This window comes from Rutilus rutilus (genome assembly GCF_951802725.1).
Source record: "Rutilus rutilus genome assembly, chromosome: 2".
Lineage (NCBI taxonomy): Eukaryota > Metazoa > Chordata > Actinopteri > Cypriniformes > Leuciscidae > Rutilus > Rutilus rutilus.
In genome coordinates this window covers 47,714,489-47,732,264 of record NC_140210.1, presented here as the reverse complement: position 1 = coordinate 47,732,264, position 17,776 = coordinate 47,714,489, and the positions used below count along the sequence as shown (strand labels likewise).

At 41.4% G+C, this 17,776-nt stretch overlaps 1 protein-coding gene across 1 annotated transcript in view; it reads right to left on the bottom strand.

Moving 5' to 3' along the window:
• LOC311279464 (complement C3-like) overlaps window positions 1-17,776 on the bottom strand; it is a 74,678-nt gene that overhangs the window by 56,877 nt on the left and 25 nt on the right. The window contains exons 1-13 of the mRNA XM_084390988.1: window positions 17,667-17,776; window positions 17,387-17,582; window positions 17,101-17,269; window positions 16,876-16,946; window positions 16,583-16,671; window positions 12,674-12,756; window positions 12,235-12,322; window positions 11,758-11,860; window positions 11,529-11,649; window positions 11,307-11,422; window positions 9,984-10,136; window positions 9,759-9,888; window positions 31-102 (exon numbers count right to left, since the gene is read on the bottom strand). The exon at window positions 17,667-17,776 is cut by the window's right edge and continues 25 nt beyond it. Of these exons, the coding sequence (XP_084247114.1) occupies window positions 31-102; window positions 9,759-9,888; window positions 9,984-10,136; window positions 11,307-11,422; window positions 11,529-11,649; window positions 11,758-11,860; window positions 12,235-12,322; window positions 12,674-12,756; window positions 16,583-16,671; window positions 16,876-16,946; window positions 17,101-17,269; window positions 17,387-17,582; window positions 17,667-17,737 (1,462 nt within the window). The 5' untranslated portion in view covers window positions 17,738-17,776. The remainder of the gene's footprint in view (window positions 1-30; window positions 103-9,758; window positions 9,889-9,983; window positions 10,137-11,306; window positions 11,423-11,528; window positions 11,650-11,757; window positions 11,861-12,234; window positions 12,323-12,673; window positions 12,757-16,582; window positions 16,672-16,875; window positions 16,947-17,100; window positions 17,270-17,386; window positions 17,583-17,666) is intronic.

Sequence of the window (17,776 nt, the reverse complement as noted above, 5' to 3'; positions counted from 1 at the left end):
GTAAAATCTGAGTAAATTCCAGGTCCTCACCCAGTGTAGCAGTGATCTGCAGGAGACTCTCAGCTCTTCGTTTTCGCTCTGCAGTGGCGGGACACTCAGGCTCTAGAGGACAATTCATTTGAATGAATTAGTACATTTTCATGAGTTCACACTTACAAAACATCAGATCAGAGTAAAGTAGTATGCGTATTTGGCATGCTGTCCGAGGGGAGGGCTCCGAGCTCTGTATTTTGGCCTGAGCCCAGAGTACTTCCCCTCGTATTTCTGGTTAGGAGTAACCAGGCGAGTGTGAGGAGACGGGCAGGGATGCTAAAAACTGTCGAGGAACATAGGTGAGTCGAATGTGTGTTTATATATAGGTTATATATATCAATTAATTTTGCTGATTGGGTAGACTTGTTGATTACTGATTGTTCACAGCTGGTTGGAATGATGCAATGACTGGATAGATAATTTGAATGTGTTCCTCCTGAACTTTGGTAATAAAACATCATTTAAAAATCACTTGACAAGGTTAAACCTACTCAAATATATTCCAAAAAAGTGGTTATAAAATTGTAGAGTTGATTGAATGATTTTTAATTTTCACCCATTTTAAAAACGTACCTCTATGTACTGGTATTTTTGCAAAACCACCTGTTTTTATGTTTGACTTGGATTAACCACATCGGCCGTCTTAGTGTCATGTCACCAGTGTCGGCTCCACGAGTAGACCCTAGGGGGCCTGTCCCGGCCACTTCAGTTGCTATGCTCCTTACATTGATGCTTTCCCCCAGACCACGGTTTCAACCGTGATTTCTCCTCTGTGGTCTCTGCATCCTTTCCCCCCACTAAACACTTCTCTTCTCTTGATGTCAATGAAGCAACTGACATTCTATGTTCGGCCTCAACTTCCTGCCTTGATAATATCTGTCTTCTCATCTCCAGGCCAGCAACACCCTTCAGCCCCTGATCCCCTCCCACCTACTACAGGAGATCTCACTGCTCACTCTGACTCCCATAATCCACACACCTCTCACTACTGCCAGCTTTCCCACAGCATTGAAGCAGGCTCAGGTACAGTCTAAAAAATGCTATGTTGGCTTTAATTAACTTTTTTATGTCAACAGGTTCCACGTAACTAGGTTACGTTGGATTTATGTAACATTATTTATTTCAATTAACTTAAGTTAATTACATAAGTAATGTCGTTCAATTGAATGAACAGAACGAAGGTTAACAGTCTTAATTTTATCCAAAACAATTAAGTTAATTAAGTTCAATTATCCTAAAATTAATATTTTTATTAATGGATTATTTGTTTTGGTTGAATGTAAAAATATTAATTTTAGGATAAATGAACTTAATTAACTTAATTGTTTTGGACAAAATTAAGACTGTTAACCTTATTCAACTAAACAACATTTGATTAACCTTATGTAATTAACTTAAGTTAATTGAAATAAATAATGTTACATAACTCCAACGTAACCTAGTTATGTGGAACCTGTTGACATAAAAAAGTTAATTAAAGCCAACATAGCATTTTTTAGAGTGTAAGCACAAGACTTAAAAAACAACACTTAATCCTACAACAAATGACAACTACACACTGTAAAACCTAACAGTAATGTACTAAATAGAACTGAGTTCACAGCACTCAAATATTACCAAAACTTGAATGACTGAAACAGAACTCAAACTGAATGAGTTATAGAACATTTCTAGATCCCAGAATGATAATTGTATAATTAAGTGATTAATTAAGTGATGATTGAGCATTAGTGATGAGCACCTGCTGTTAACAAGCAGAATCACTGAAGGACAGAGAAACACAAGAACTACAACTGACTTCAGCCACAGCACAATCAACTGGAGATAAAAGAAGACATTAAATATCTCAAGATCTCAGCAGAGGAGGATTAAACAACTCCACGAACAGCATTACAAGCTTCACTTATTATTAACCACTTTGACTTTATTACTGCCATTCGTCTACAGAAGTTCTTATTAGAATTAACAAAGGTTTAGAAGTTGATGATTTGAGTTTCATTTAAGGTCACCATGATGGAGATCAGCGTTTGCTTTAGTTGGGCTCTTGGCCCTTGACTTTTGCACTTAAGAATTTCTTTGGCTGCTATAATTGAGTGATTATAAAACATATTTGTTATGGCACAAAAGCAAGGAAAAAGTCTGATCGGGTGTTGATGGTGAAAGATTGATGATGACAATCATCATTTAATGACTTGATTCACTGATTTCATTCAGAGTCTGATCTCTGATTAAAAGGGCAACATATTAGTTTAACTCAAAACTGTGATTCTACAGCATAAGAGCTAGCCATGTTGTGACCATCAGATAATATGAAGGATTTTACAAATAGTTGTGCACAAAAAGTTTCACAGAAAAGGTATTGCATTATTAAGACTCACACAGACATCAAGCATCAGCATATGAAACTCAACAATGGTGACCATTAAAAAATGATGCATGCTGGGTACTAGCATAATACAAAACTTATCCATGGCTCCCAGCATGCATTGCGGCATAAATCATTTTTTAATGGTCACCATTGCTGAGATTCATATGCTGATTCTTGATTACTGTGTAAATCAGCATATGATACAATAGAGGTTTTTAAAATCTGATTGTCACAACAATGGGCCTTACAGCAGAATCAATTCTATTATAATGAATAATACAAGTAATACATCACCTGTCTAATCAGAGATTAGGCTCTGGAAAAGATCAGAGAATCAAGTCACTAAATGATGATTTGTATCATCTAAACCAGTGGTTCTCAATTCCAGTCCTCGGGACCCCTTGCTCTGCACATTTTGTATGTCTCTCTTATCTGACACACTCAGTTCAGTTCATGGAGTCTCTCCTAATGAGCTGACGATCTGGTTCAGGTGTGTTAAATAAGGGAGACATACAAAATGTGCAGAGCAGGGGGTCCCGAGGACTGGAATTGAGAACCACTGATCTAAACAACCATGCATAAGCACAAGCACAAGCATGCTCATATTTTCTTTTGGCTTATGCGCCATAACAAATGTGTTTTATAAACACTCAGTTACAGCAGCCAGAGGAAAAACTGGTGTTATAAAGTCAAGGGTCAAGAGCCCAACTAAAGCAAACACGGATCACTATCATGGTGTCTTTAAATGAAACTCAGTAAATCATTATCATCTAACCCTCTGTTCATTCTCAATAACAACTTCTGTAGACGCATGACAAAAGTCAAACTGTTTAGTAATAAGTGAAGCTGGTAATGCTGTTTGTGTAGTGGTTTAATCCTCCTCTGCTGAGATCTTTAGAGATTTAAACATCTTTTATCTTGAGTTGATTTCATCTAAGGCTGTGGTTGGAAGTCAGTTGTAGTTCTTGTGTTTCTCTTTCCTTCATTGATTCTGCTCGTTAACAGCAGGTGTTAATCACTAATGCTCAATAATCACTTAATCCCTGAGCCTCCTCCCACCGTACAAAGCTCGCCGGTTCGCCCACCAGCTTCGCCGTCTACTTCACTCGAGTCTCTCACTCCCGGACAGTGGCCGCTGTTGGCCGCCGCTTCCGCCGGAGATGACAAAGAAGAAGCGGCAGTTTTCGAGGAGGACAACTGCTCTATCCTGGCGTCAGGCAGTGAGGATTGGTCGAGCTCTGTGGACCTCGCCCCTTCTTCTGCCCGCAAGTCGTCAGGAAAACGGGCCAGTATTGAAGCTGAGCTGATGCGTCTGCTCACACAGGCCACAGAGAGCCTCGGCCTCGAGTGGTCAGCGCCCGCCGAGCCTACACGCAACCGGCTGGACGGTTGTTTCCTGCAGGGGGACCGCGTTTCTACGCCCTCAAGACCCGCCCCGTTTCTTCCTGAGCTTCATGAAGAACTGGCAAAGTCTTGGAGCGCCCCTTTCTCAGCCAGGCTGCGCTCCTCTGCCTCAGCAGCATTCTCCGTGGTGGACGGTGCTAAAGACAGAGGATACCTCGCTCTTCCTCTGGTGGAGGAGGCAGTAGCAGCCCATCTTTGCCCGCCATCTGCTGGACGGCGAGCTAAGACGGCGCTACCATCAAAAGCCTGCCGCGCTACATCTACCCTGCACAGTCGCGCTTACACCGCCGCTGGGCAGGCTGCATCAGCGCTACACACTATGGCCACTCTCCAGATCATCCAAGCTAACCTTCTCCGAAAACTGGACGAGGAAGGCACGGAAGCAATCAGCGTGGCGGATTTAAGGAGCGCTACGGACCTCGCTCTCCGCGCCACAAAATCCGCTGCACAGGCCATAGGGCGGAGCATGGCCTCTCTCACCGTTGCTGAGAGACACCTTTCAGAAATGCCGGACTCGGAGCGCTCTGTGTTCCTCGACGCCCCCGTTTCTGCTGCTGGCCTCTTCGGATCGTCCGTCAAGGATTTCGCGGACAGATTCGCCGAGGTACAAAAGACGTCGCAGGCCATGAAGCACTTTTTGCCGAAGCGCTCTAGCTCCGCATCAGGCCGCTCTAAACAGCCGTCTGCTCGCAGCTCGCAGCCGCCGCCCCCCCCCCTGCCGCCTCACAGCGTCGACAGGCCCGGGACCAGAGACAGCGCTCTCGCTCTGCCGGCCGCCGCCCCCCTCCGCGTGGGCCTCGGCCGAAGATTGAGATAAAGCCCGAGGCCTCAAAGTCTTCCTAGCCAGCTTAGGAAAACGGTGGTGTTCAAGTCCCGCTGCGGCCGGACTTCCACCAAAATTTCTCGCTCGTCCAGTTCCATTACATGCGACTGTTCCAGTGTATTCTGCAGTAAACAAGTCGGTTACACTACCCGCTTGCCTGTACACAAACGCCGTTTTTACGGCGACTCAGATAAATCCTGTAAAGAGTGTATTTTCTGGTGTTCCGGCCACGGCCGATAGTGTTATGAGTGTAGTAAAAATGCCCACTGCCCAGTGCCCATTCTTACACACAGACACAGCCCGCCCCACAGGGCTCGCGCACATAAAATCGACTCATGTCGATTGCGCACAGAATGTAGTGAGCGTGCCCACATCCCAGTGCCCACAAACACTACACACTGCATGTCTCTCGGTTTCTGTAAAAACGAAACCAACACACATACAGCCGACTCAGGTCGACAGTGTTTTCAGTGCAAATGTGTCCGCTGTCCCGCGCCCACATTCACTCACAGACATGACGAATCCCTCGGTTTCCCCCACCCTCGCCGTCTCTCAGCTACCCGCCATGAGAGAGCCGAGCGCAGGCGAACCGCCCGCTGTGATCAGCACACTCCCCGCCTCGAGCGCTGCAAGTGCGGTGTCTATAATACAGCATACCGAAGCTCTCCGGCCGCCACTATGTCACGGCCAGAGCTCCGATCTCATTCAACCCTTAGCTACTCATGCAAATGCGTGGGCAAAGCTTCCCGGTATATCAGAATGGCTGCTGAACATTATAGAAAGAGGCTATTCGCTACAGTTCGCTCGACGTCCCCGCCGTTGCGCGGTGCGAATCGAACCACGGTAAAAAAGGAAGTAGCACATCTACTTCGTGCCGAAATTGCGAAACTGTTGAGCAAAGGGGCAATAGAGCCTTTATCTCAAGCTCAGAGCGAAGGGGGGCTATACAGCAGATATTTTCTGGTTCCGAAAAAAAGACGGGGGTCTCAGACCCATTCTAGATCTAAGACAACTGAACAAAGCGCTTTCAAAACGCCGGTTCAGAATGCTCACAACCAAGAAAATCCTCTCGCAAATTCGCCACGGGGACTGGTTTGTGTCAATAGATCTGAAAGACGCGTATTTCCAAATACAAATAGCGTCACGTCACAGGTGATTTTTGAGATTCGCCTTCGAGGGCCAGGCTTATCAATACACAGTCCTGCCGTTTGGCCTGTCCCTAGCACCCCGTACATTCACAATGTGCATGGACGCAGCCCTCGCTCCCCTGAAACTTCGGGGAATGCGAGTTTTGAACTACTTGGACGATTGGCTGGTTCTAGCTCAGTCACATACAGAGCTCATAGAACACAGGACCATTTTACTCGAACATCTCGAGAATCTGGGTCTCGAAGTCAATTGGGCGAAAAGTTCACTGTCTCCCAGTCAGAGAATATCTTTTCTGGGCACAGAACTAGACTCGCTGTCAATGACAGCTCAACTATCGCCACAGCGCAGACTGACTATTCAGCGCATGACGGAAACCTTCCGCCGCGGCACTATAGTCCCGCTAAAAAAGTTTCAAAGGATGCTCGGTCTCATGGCAGCAGCATCGACAGTTCTCCAGCTGGGTTTGCTTCGCATGCGCCCACTGCAGTTATGGCTACAAGCGCGAGTACCGCGTCGAGCGTGGACTTCAGGTCTCTTTCGCCTCAAGGTCGATCAAAAATGCGTCTCAGCACTGATACCCTGGAGAGCGACCGACTGGTACCAGTCAGGTGTAAGCCTGGGGACTTCCTCGAGTGTGAAGGTGGTGTCTACGGACGCCTCCACCTCGGGATGGGGAGCACTGCTCGAGGGCAGACCGTTTTTCGGCCAGTGGTCAGAACGGGAAAAGCTTCTGCACATAAACTGCCTGGAAATGATGGCAGTCGACAACGCGCTGAGGCGCTTTCGTCCCCAAATAACAGGACACCACTTCTTGGTCCGCTCGGACAACATGTCAGTGGTAGCCTACATAATTCGCCAGGGAGGCATCACATCCCGAAACCTGTACAGGTTAGCGAAACGCCTCCTGGTATGGGCTCAGCACAATTTGCGCTCGCTCAGAGCAGCGCATGTGCCTGGCCACCTGAATGTGGGACCAGACAGACTGTCCAGGAACAATGTTCCAGCAGGGGAATGGTCACTGCATCCGCAGACAGTCCAACTGCTGTGGCAGACATTCAGCAGAGCGAAGATAGACCTGTTTGCATCTCAAGAAAACGCTCACTGCCCGGAGTTTTTCTCCAAGAGCAGGGATGCGCTGGCCCACGTCTGGCCCCGCTGCCCGCTCTATGCTTTTCCCCCCGTCGCGCTCCTACCTCAGGTATTAGAGCGGATCAGGGAAAACAGATGCTCAGTGCTACTGGTGGCTCCGTTCTGGAAGAACCAGGCTTGGTTCCCAGTTCTTATGCAGCTGATGAGCGCTGCCCCATGGCCAATACCAGTGAGGAGGGACCTCCTCTCTCAAGCCAGGGGCTCGATCTGGCATCCTCGCCCGGAGCTTTGGTCCCTACATGCGTGGCCCATCAACTGGGACCCTCTGATCTCCCAGAGGGAGTGTTAAACACGATCGTGCAGGCTAGAGCTCCCTCTACGAGACGGCTCAGCACGCGGCTTTTCACCCCTGGACTGTGGAGTGACGGAGGTTCTCTCCTTCCTACAAGAGCTACTGGATGAAGGCAGAGCCCCATCCACGCTCAAAGTCTATGTGGCGGCTATAGCAGCGTTTTCTAAACCAACGCTTGGTCAGTCACTGGGAAGGAACGATCTGGTCATTCGATTCCTTAGAGGAGCTAAGAGGTTAAATCCTCCCAGACCTCCCTCAGTCCCCATATGGGACCTTTCTACGGTCTTGGAGGCCATGAAGGGTGCCCCATTTGAGCCAATCCAATCAATAGATATCAAACACTTGTCTTTCAAAACAGTGTTTCTTCTGGCTCTCGCTTCAGTAAAGCACATAGGGGACTTACAAGCGCTCTCAGTGAGTGCAACATGTATGGAGTTTGGGCCAAATGACTCTAAAGTCATACTCAAACCGAGGCACGGGTACATCCCTAAATCCCTCAACACACCGTTCAGGGCCCAGGTGATTTCCCTGTCTGCCCTGCCGGTCTCTAACGAGGAGAAGGACGCCAGCTTCCTTTGCCCGGTCAGGGCGTTAAGGGCTTATGTGTCTCGCACGTCTGTTTTCAGACAGACAGAGCAGCTCTTTGTTTCACTCTACGGACGTTCTAAGGGACTCGCCGTGTCGAAACAGAGTCTATCCAGATGGATAGTCGATGCTATAGCGCTGGCTTACACCTCTAAGGGCTTGCAGTGCCCATTAGGTGTCAGAGCGCACTCCATGAGAGGCGTGGCCTCGTCGTGGGCTTGGTCTAGTGGGATTGCCTTGCAAGATATTTGTATGGCGGCAGGCTGGGCCTCCCCGTCTACATTTATAAGGTTTTATAACCTAGAGGTTCCCGCTCTGCAAGCTAAGCTGCTTGCGGTCTAAAATCGGTACTGTCTGCCCCGAATGTGTCCGGCCCAGAGTACTGAAATGGCTTGAGCAAACGCTCGTTTATAGATCGCGCAGCTCTATGGGCAGTGTGTAAGACCCACTATATTCATCAGTCCAGGCCGGGGTCGCCCTGACTGAACAAAATATCATCACTATAACTGTTCCTTATAGGATGCTACATTATTATAGGAATGATGCTATTCTAGCCACTCTTCCTGGGCTCTCTGTGAGTCACTTATGATCATGTACTATATGAGCCCGGGCATTTGCCCTTGGGACTTTGGTGCTGGATCTTAGCATGCACGGCGTTTTACACTGTGTTCCCCTAGCGTAAGACTTACGCAGTACGAGAGAACCTTTCGTAAGAGAACGTACTCGGTTACTAACGTAACCTCGGTTCTCTCTAGAGAGGGAACGAGTACTGCGTATCTTGCCGTGCCTGCGCGCGCTCCGGTTCGCTCCGGCGATGAAAAACCATGCTGCCGCATCGCGTTTTACATTATTTCAAAATTAAGGATAATTTTTTGGCTTCAGTATCTCGCGGAAAAGAGATTTTCCCCTAGCGTAAGATTTACGCAGTACTCGTTCCCTCTCTAGAGAGAACCGAGTACGTTTTACAGTGTACTTTTAGTAAACTCAACTTAAATAATTGCAGAGTACTCATAACTATTGGTTTTTAAAGGAGCATTGCGTAGGTTCTGAAATTTCGAACAGTTACTGACACCAGTGGCCGTTAGAGGAACTGCAGCCAGTCTCATGCTCGTTCTCGGTGCGCACACGTACACGACCACATCAACCAGGGTTGCCCCAGCAACCACTGACGGCTCATCGAGATTCACCAGCATAATGTTTGAGGTAAGAAAACACCATTTGAAAACACAACCGATTGCCGCTGCTTGCTAATAATGGCTGCCGTGCCGTACGGATGTAAGCCCAAGTAGACGAGAACGCGCATGACGTCACATTTTGTGAATTTTCGCGCCGATTCGGGCCCTACTCCTCCACACACAATTGAGCCTACAGGCTAATAGAGGCAACCGTGGTGGACAGTCAAGGTGTCATTATTTTTATTACATCATGGTTGGCTCATACATGTACAAATGAAAACTCTATCTTAAAGATTTTTTTAAGTAAAAACCTACACATAGCCTCTTTAAAATTAAACGAATTAAGGCAATCGATGTCCTCAAATGTAATAAGTTAGCTTAACTTATTGAATTTGACTTTGTGTGTGACATTGTGAGCTAACAGTAACTGCAAATGCTCTGAGTTCATTTAAAGTTTGTCATTTCACTGTTTTTACTCAATAAAGTGAAGTTTCAGCTATATAAAGTATTTAAATGCAGTGTAAAGTTTAATTGTGTATTAAGAAATATTTTTGACACACAATGAGGCACAAAGTCACTCTCCAAAATACTCATGTCTGCTAAATGCATGTAAATGTAGATACTGACCTGGTGACTTCCCTATTTAGAAGTTTAATTCCTGACACATTATGACAATATGATGTAATGAAAATAAACATTTAGAAAAAAATCATAATGCGGGTTTTGCGTCAAATGTTTTTTCTCTATATCACCAATCATAATAAAATAAAATAAAAAAACCTGTTCTGGTGTTGGTTCCTCCTGCAGTGCTGGACTCAAACATCAGACCTGAATCACTGAAAACCCCCATACTCTCCCTTCCACCTCCTGCCGTACAGCCGGTGTCATGCTTCTCTATAACGTCCCAGATCTAAAGGTGCAAAAAAGACACCAGTTATGTGCGTTTTATGCCAGAAACGGGGAGATTAGATGTTTTCGCAATGACGTCTGAAGAAGGTCCTTCACCTGAGTCTGAGTGAGTCTGTTCTTGTTAAGGACATGCACAGCCTTGTCAACCACCACCAGCCCAACTCTAGCTCCAGGATCTCCAGTTATCTGTAGCTTGACCTCCTCTCCTGTGCCATAGGTATTCCTCTTGCCCTTCACCTGAAGCTTGAGCTGTCATTAAAACAAGAGATGCTTGTGTCAATAAAACAGACTTAAGGGATAGTTCACCCCAAAATTTTAATTCTGTCATTAATTACTCCCTTTCATGTCGTTCCAGACCTGTAAGACCCTCAGAATGCAAATTAAGATATTTTTGATGAAATCCGAGAGCTTTCTGATCTCTCCATAGACTGCAACGTCATTGCAACTTTCAAGGTTTAGAAAGGTAGATGTTAAAATCAGGCTTGTGCAAAATTCAGAATTTGAGAATTGCCCTCCATTCAATTCATGAATTTGAATTTGAATTGAATTTACTCCGCCCCACAGGACATTGAATTGAATTTGAATTGGAATGACAGGAAGTGGAATTAAATTCATGGCAATTCAAAGAAATTCCACTCTGTGTTGAGTCTCACATGCATTCAGTGTTAGGAAGGTTATTTTGGAAATGTTTTTGCTTATTACTGTTATTAGTTACCCATTATAAATGTGGTTTGGATTACTTTATTTAGATAACTTTATCAATGCAAAGCAATTTCGTTTTAAGTTGATTAACTAATTGAATTAAACATTTTACCTCAGTAATACAACTAAATACAATTACATTAATTTTGTAATTTATTAACAGAAATTTCATTTCACGTAACTATTTACTCCTCAAAAAAAATTTCCTCAAAAATACATTTTGTTCTAAAATAGATATTGATCAAATTCTTGAAATAAATTACCCCCTCAATGTTGTTTAATTCGGTTTTTTTTTTTTTACATTGCTTTTAACATTCATCGCTGGGGGAAAACATATCCTTTTAATGTAATCTGTACAAGTAGTTCAAACTAATATCATTTATAATGCAATCATATCTGACGTAAAGCTTCATTGTTAAACACTTCACTTAAAATATGTATATGAATTTCTTTGACTTTTTATTGAATTGCAATTCTGCTTCGTTTAATTCAAATTCGAATTGTAATTCTAGATCCTGTTTTTGACATCAATTCAAATTCAATTCAAATTCAAGAATTGAATTGGAATTAAGGAGTCATTCTCAATTCAATTCTGAATTGTGCACAAGCCTGAGTGTGAATAGCAGAAATGTTGTGTTTTACCAGAATAGTTAAAAATCTGGTCATTTTATAGTAATTTACGGAGTTTAATGTGTAAAATCAGCTACTGTTTTATACCGAGACACTGAAGGACATCCCAGGTTTGAAAAATTGTGGTGTTCTTTTGAAATGTATGGTGTACGGTGACGTCACAATCTGAATGCCTCTCCTGTGAGCTTCCACCATTTCACTGCCTGAAACACACACACACACACACACACACACACAGGATTAGCCTCTCATATACAATCCCACACAGGCATGTAAACATACAGATGTAGAGTATCTGTTGAGTCTTACCACTTTCTGTTAAAAGACTGACTGAAACATCAATTGATCGTCCAACCAGCTGGTTAATGTCTGGAAAGGTCTTAGTGATCATCTCCCTGCTCAGTTCTGCTGTACCTTCTCCTTCCCTAATCTATTCATATAAGAAAGACAACAACAGTCTAAGATGCACTAAAATGTGACTTCTTATTAACTTCTAGGTGAGAAGAAATGAGATCCTAGATGATTTAATGTCTCTCACCTGAACTTTTTGAAGAGAAGAAGGAATACTTGTTTTCTTCTCACCGTCCATCACACCAAACCTCACAAACGCATTTCCTTCCACCTTCTGTCCAAACAGATACCTATAAAAGCACATACAATTTCTGCTGTAAAAACTGAACAGTGACAACAACTGTCCCTGATCCACATCCGCGTTTTCATTACATAGACGAATTTGCTTGGACATTTTCTGTTCCTCAGAAGAAGGAAAGGAGCCATTTTACCATTTAACTTTGATCTGACCATTAAAATTACGTTAGCTGGTGTAACCCAATGATGTCAGATTGGGCTTGCCCAGAGCAGAACCACACTGCCAATCCAAACTGTATGCTAATTGTCAATTACATTTGATGGAAGCGGTCCTGACAGAATTACATACAAATCTATTTTAAATCAGTCTTTACTCACATTATAGATTTATTTTCAATATAATAAAGCAGAACATATGTTGTCTTACTTGGCTTCAATGTCGACTGTCAGGCTCTCATCATCCACATAGAAGAATGACTTACTGGGTTTTAATTTCACTTCAAATGTTGGAAGCACTATAAACCAAACCAGAGAAAAGACACAAATAAATAAATATTTTTGAAACAACAAAACTTCCAAGGCACTCGCATGGTTAAGGGTAAAAGGCCTAAGTTATTGGGCTAAGTTATTAATAATAAAAAAATAATAATAATAATAAAAAATCAAAGCATTCTGGTTAACACAGCCTGTATACTGTATCCTCAGGAGTGCCTTGGAATATTTTGTTGTTTCATTCTCTCATATCCAATGAGAACCAATGGCTCCACATGAGCTTATGCCCCCTTTAGCACACTCAGCTGTTTTAAAATAAATATTTTTCAGGTGTTATTCATACACAACATACATTTTGTTGACACACATCTTACCATATTCTTTGACCTCAAAGTCTGCAGTAAACGTCTTCTGAGGAGTGTTTGTGTACCGAGTGACAACCTTCCAGATCCCAGTACTGAAACATAGAGAAACAATTTTTATGAAATTAAAACGATGATAACACCATGAACAGGGTGATATTTTTTTTTCTCATAAATTGTGACCCGAGCTAGCAAAATGAGTCTATAGAATGAATACATTTTCAAAAATTAGTTCTTGTTATTTTCACAATTTCCTTTAAAGAAAACCCTCAAACATGAAATCGGACAAATCAATTACTGAGCTACACCTGTTAGAAGTCGATAGAGTCAGCAAAGTCAATGTTGGGGAAAATCGAGTTAAAGTTTTCTGAAGTTAACAAAACCTTGCAACCATACCTTAAAATCTCTGATAATAACATCAACTTAGGCACACACCAAGTCAAAACCAGACATCTATAGACAAGACTCTATGCTTACATTTCTTTTAGGAACATTTAGAAACACCTTCTGATCAGTGACAGACATCAGCCTTCCCATTATGAGGCGATATTTGAGTCCTTAAAATGACTTGCCAGGGCACCTTTGTAAGGGCATTTTTCTAACCTTATAAAATGTGAAATCTTTTATGTCAAATTCATAAATTTATATTTTTAAATTGAGTTAAAATAATAATACACAATCAGGAAGAAGTTACCAATAATGAAATTTGAAAAATTCATCTTTCCACTGAAGAGGTGACATAGAAGAGTAAAAAGGTGGCATTTAGGTAGGCTATATTTACAGACTGTTTAATGTGGCATTTGCATTCATGATAACAATGTTATGAGATTAATGTTTTAAATAGAAGGTTTTGAATATAGAGATATTCAATTATTTAAAGGGCACCTATTATGCAAAATTCACTTTTACATGACGTTTGAACATAAATGTGTGTTTGCAGTGTATGAACACAACCACCCTACTTAATAAAAATCCACAAAGTACACAGCAAAATCCCCAGTGTTAAATTAACACTCCTCAGTGTACATGTGTCCAACAGAGAGTTAAAATGAACACTGAAGCAGTGGTGACGTTAATTAGATAATTAAGTGATTAATTAAGTGATGATTGGCCATTAGTGGTGACGCCTAATGTTAATACTCAGAATCACTGAAGGAAAGAGTTACAACAGAAAAAAGAGAAACACAAGAACTACTGACTGCGAGCCATTACACATTATTGTACCAGTTTGACTTTATTTCTGTCATATGTATACTAAAGTTTTATTGAGATTGAACAGAGGTTTAGATGATGATGTTTTATGGAATGTTTCATTTCTGAAGTACACAGTAAATTCCCCGGTGTTAAATTAACACCGCTCGGTGTTCATATGGGAACCACCAGCAGGGTGTTAAAAGTAACACTGATGTAGTGTTAGAGTTAATTAGATAATTAAATAAGTAAATTGAGTGATGATTGTTCGATTATTGAAGACACCTGATGATAACAAGCAGAATCACTGAAGAAAAGAGAAACAAAAGAACTACAACTGACTTCTGGACACAGCTGTAGATGAAATCAACTGAAAAGACATGAAATCGCTCTTATTACAAACCAGTTTGACCTTATTTCTGTCTTTCCTCTACAGAAGTTCTTTTTGAGAATGAAAAAAAGTTTAGATGAAAATATTTGGTCACCATTATGGTGATCGGTGTTTCCTCTAGTTGGGTGGTTTGACAATTTATATATTTTTTATGTTAGATGTTGTCTTTGCAACCGTGTTCACTGAAACATGATTTGTTGCAAAAGAAACCATAAACTAAGATATAATATATATTTTATCATCATCATCATAAAAAAGAATGTTTGACAAATGTCATGACTGACCAAAAGATGTAACTTGTTATTAACAGATTTTTTACCATCAATAATTTATTTTCCAAAAATCAAACATTCTGATTTTAACTTCTAAATATATTATGAGAAAATAGACCAAAGACAGACACACACACACTGACATCAAGAATCATCTTATGAATCTCAACAATGGTGACATGCTTCATGCTGCAATGCATGCTGGGAGCCATTAGTTTTATAATATGGTGGCTCCCAGCATGCATTGCTGCAGGAAGCATGTCACCATTGTTGAGATTCATATGCTAATTCTTGATGTCTGTGTGTGTATTAAAAAATTTGCTCCACAATGTTCACAAAAATAAATCATAATTCAGAATGTCTGTTCTGTGGCAAAGAAATTACCATTGGTGAAAAAAATAATCTTTTCATAACAATTTTTGGTAATTTATGAGATTAGTGAATCATTCTACTTCATGATGGTTAAAACTACATCACTTGATCATCTTTGTTTCTGGCATACTTTGTAATAAATTATGTGTTTTGGTAAACACTGTTATAAAGACCACAAACTTGCATAGCAAAGCCAAGAGTCAAACTGCCCAACTAAAGCAAACACTGATCACCATAATGGTGAATTTACTAAAACATATTATTTCCAATAAAACATCTACACCTCTATTAATTCTCAATAACTAGTTGGTAATAAGTGAAGCTGGTAATGCTGTTTGTGGAGTTGTTTAATCCTCCTCTGCTGAGATCTTCACAGATTTAATGTCGTCTTTTATCTTCAGTTGATTTCATCTCCGGAAGTCAGTTGTAGTTCTTGTGTTTCTCTTTTCTTCAGTGATTCTGCTTGTTATCATCAGGTGTCTTCAATGCTCAATCATCACTCAATTAATCACTTAATTATCTAATTAACTCTAACACTGCTTCAGTGTTACTTTTAACACCCTGCTGGTGGTTCCCATATAAACACCGAGCGGTGTTAAATTTAACACCGGGGAATTTACTGTGTATATGCCTGTTTAGACCATGACTTGATTAGTGATATTAAAGTGTACTATATCTGTGTTACAAGTACATTACAAATTCATTACGAGTGTCTTCAAAACATACAAGCAATATACCATATTATATTTGAGTAAAATATGCTCATAATACCTTTGGCTTATTCCAAATACAACAAATTACACACTTTGTATTCAATAACAAATGCACATAAATAAACAAATATTACTTAGCTATACTTTGGACAATATACTATTGTATACTAATGTATTTTGAAAGTGTCCTTCAATGCATTACAATGATCATTTTCAGCACACAGTTAAAAATATACCTAAAATATGTTTCTAAGTGCAAGCAAACAGAATTTTCACTTCAAATATATTTTTAGAAAATATACTAAAGTACAATTATTTTAAAGTGTGTTAAAAGTTGTATTGTGAAAATAGGTAAAAGTATGATGCTAATATACTTATAATATATCTTAAGATGGTAATTTTTTGCAATACTATATTTGCAATGTACCATTGAAAAAGGGAATATATTTCTAATACAATAAAGTATACTTTTTTTTTTTCTTTAGTCATTGTTTATTCTTAGCACACCCTTTGAACTGTAAAGCCCCCCTTAGCACCCCCAAGACAAAGTCCTGGAGCCGCCACTGTGAAAGTCAGTGAAGGACAGTGATTGTCAGAACTCATGTGACTGTGGCAACTTTATAGACAAGCAAAACACGAGGGCTCGTATCATATATGTTTAAAAACTTCACTGGTTTCTCACTATAATACAAGCGTAATCAATTAATTTAATGTTCTCTGTGTTTTCTTCTGTATGCCATCTTTTTATCGTTCTTTTGCGCATGCGGTTCAGGTAAGGATCATATTGGCCACATTTAAAAGAACAATGTGAACAGCTATACAAAAAAAAAAAAAAAAGATCTGAGCAATAAATCTGAATTGAGCATGATCACAAGGCTTGCAGTGTGAATATATAGCCCTAGCCCATAGACACTAAGCAATAAAAATGTTTTGTCGGTTCACTCGGGTTGAATAGCTTCAGTCCTGTCAGTGTTTTACATACCTGGCAACCTCAGGAATGGCGTAGCTTCCAGACTTCATCCCTTTCACTGGATATATGTTGTTTGATGAAACTGTGATGCCTTGTGGATTCTTCAGAAACACAGAAATCAATATTAGCACTGTGTTTGCTGAGATCGTCAGTCACATGCTCATTATTTCTGAAATGTCATGAACGTGTGTGGGGTGTATGCGTGTGTGTGTGTGTGTGTGTGTGTGTGTGTGTGTGTGTGTGTGTGTGTGTGTGTGTGTGTGTGTGTGTGTGTGGGATAACTGTGCAATTATAAAAAGGTGTACCATGATCTCCACTGTGATTGAAGTACTGAGTGGTTTCATGTTGGGCGTCAGACAGAAAATCCTGTATTTGACTGTAAAAGATATCAAGCAAAAACTGAAATATGAGTTCTGTTGGTTTGATTTTCTGCAGATAAAAAGCCCTGATAAAAGCAGCACCCAGGCTAATAATAAACAGAATGATTTCTGTTTAAATCCACTTTGTCATGTTTCAGCACATACTCGTACCTGTGCTAGCAGGCGTGTAGATGGGCTTGTCTGTCTGTACAAATATATATCCAGACTGGAATGAGACCATGATCACTTTCTCCAGAGTTTTGGTTGGAAACTCAGCTTGTAGATACACATACTGCTTCTCCAGAGGATCACCAGAGAAGAAGTCCTGATCATCAGGGATCTAGAGAACAGAAAACAAAATTAACCCTTTGCAAAGTTTGAATAAAAGAAAAATGCATTTTTCAATTTACAAACAAAAATATACTTTTTGCATACTGTAAATTACATAAGGCATTACCTTTATATCTGTAAGAATTTGGAAATTGTTTTCTGCAGTCAGTGTCACTGTTTTGGACAGTATCACCCTGTCTTTCTTTGGGAAGTTCTTCACTGAGATCATCACGCTCAGGTTTCCTCCAGAGTAATCCTGAGCCTCCACAAACACGTTCTCTGAGGAACCCACTCTCAGCAAATTAGGAGCTGACAGAACAAACCTGAGGAGATCAAATCACAGCGTTTGAAATCTTAAAAACTGATTATTAGTAACTCTATGAGCAAACGGTGTGTTTAATACTCACAGCGGGTCACACAGTGTGAGGAGGGGTGAGGAGAGAAGAACAACAGTCAGACACAGCAGCTTCACGTCCATCGTGTCTGTCTGTGTGTGTGTGTGTGTGTGTGTGTGTGT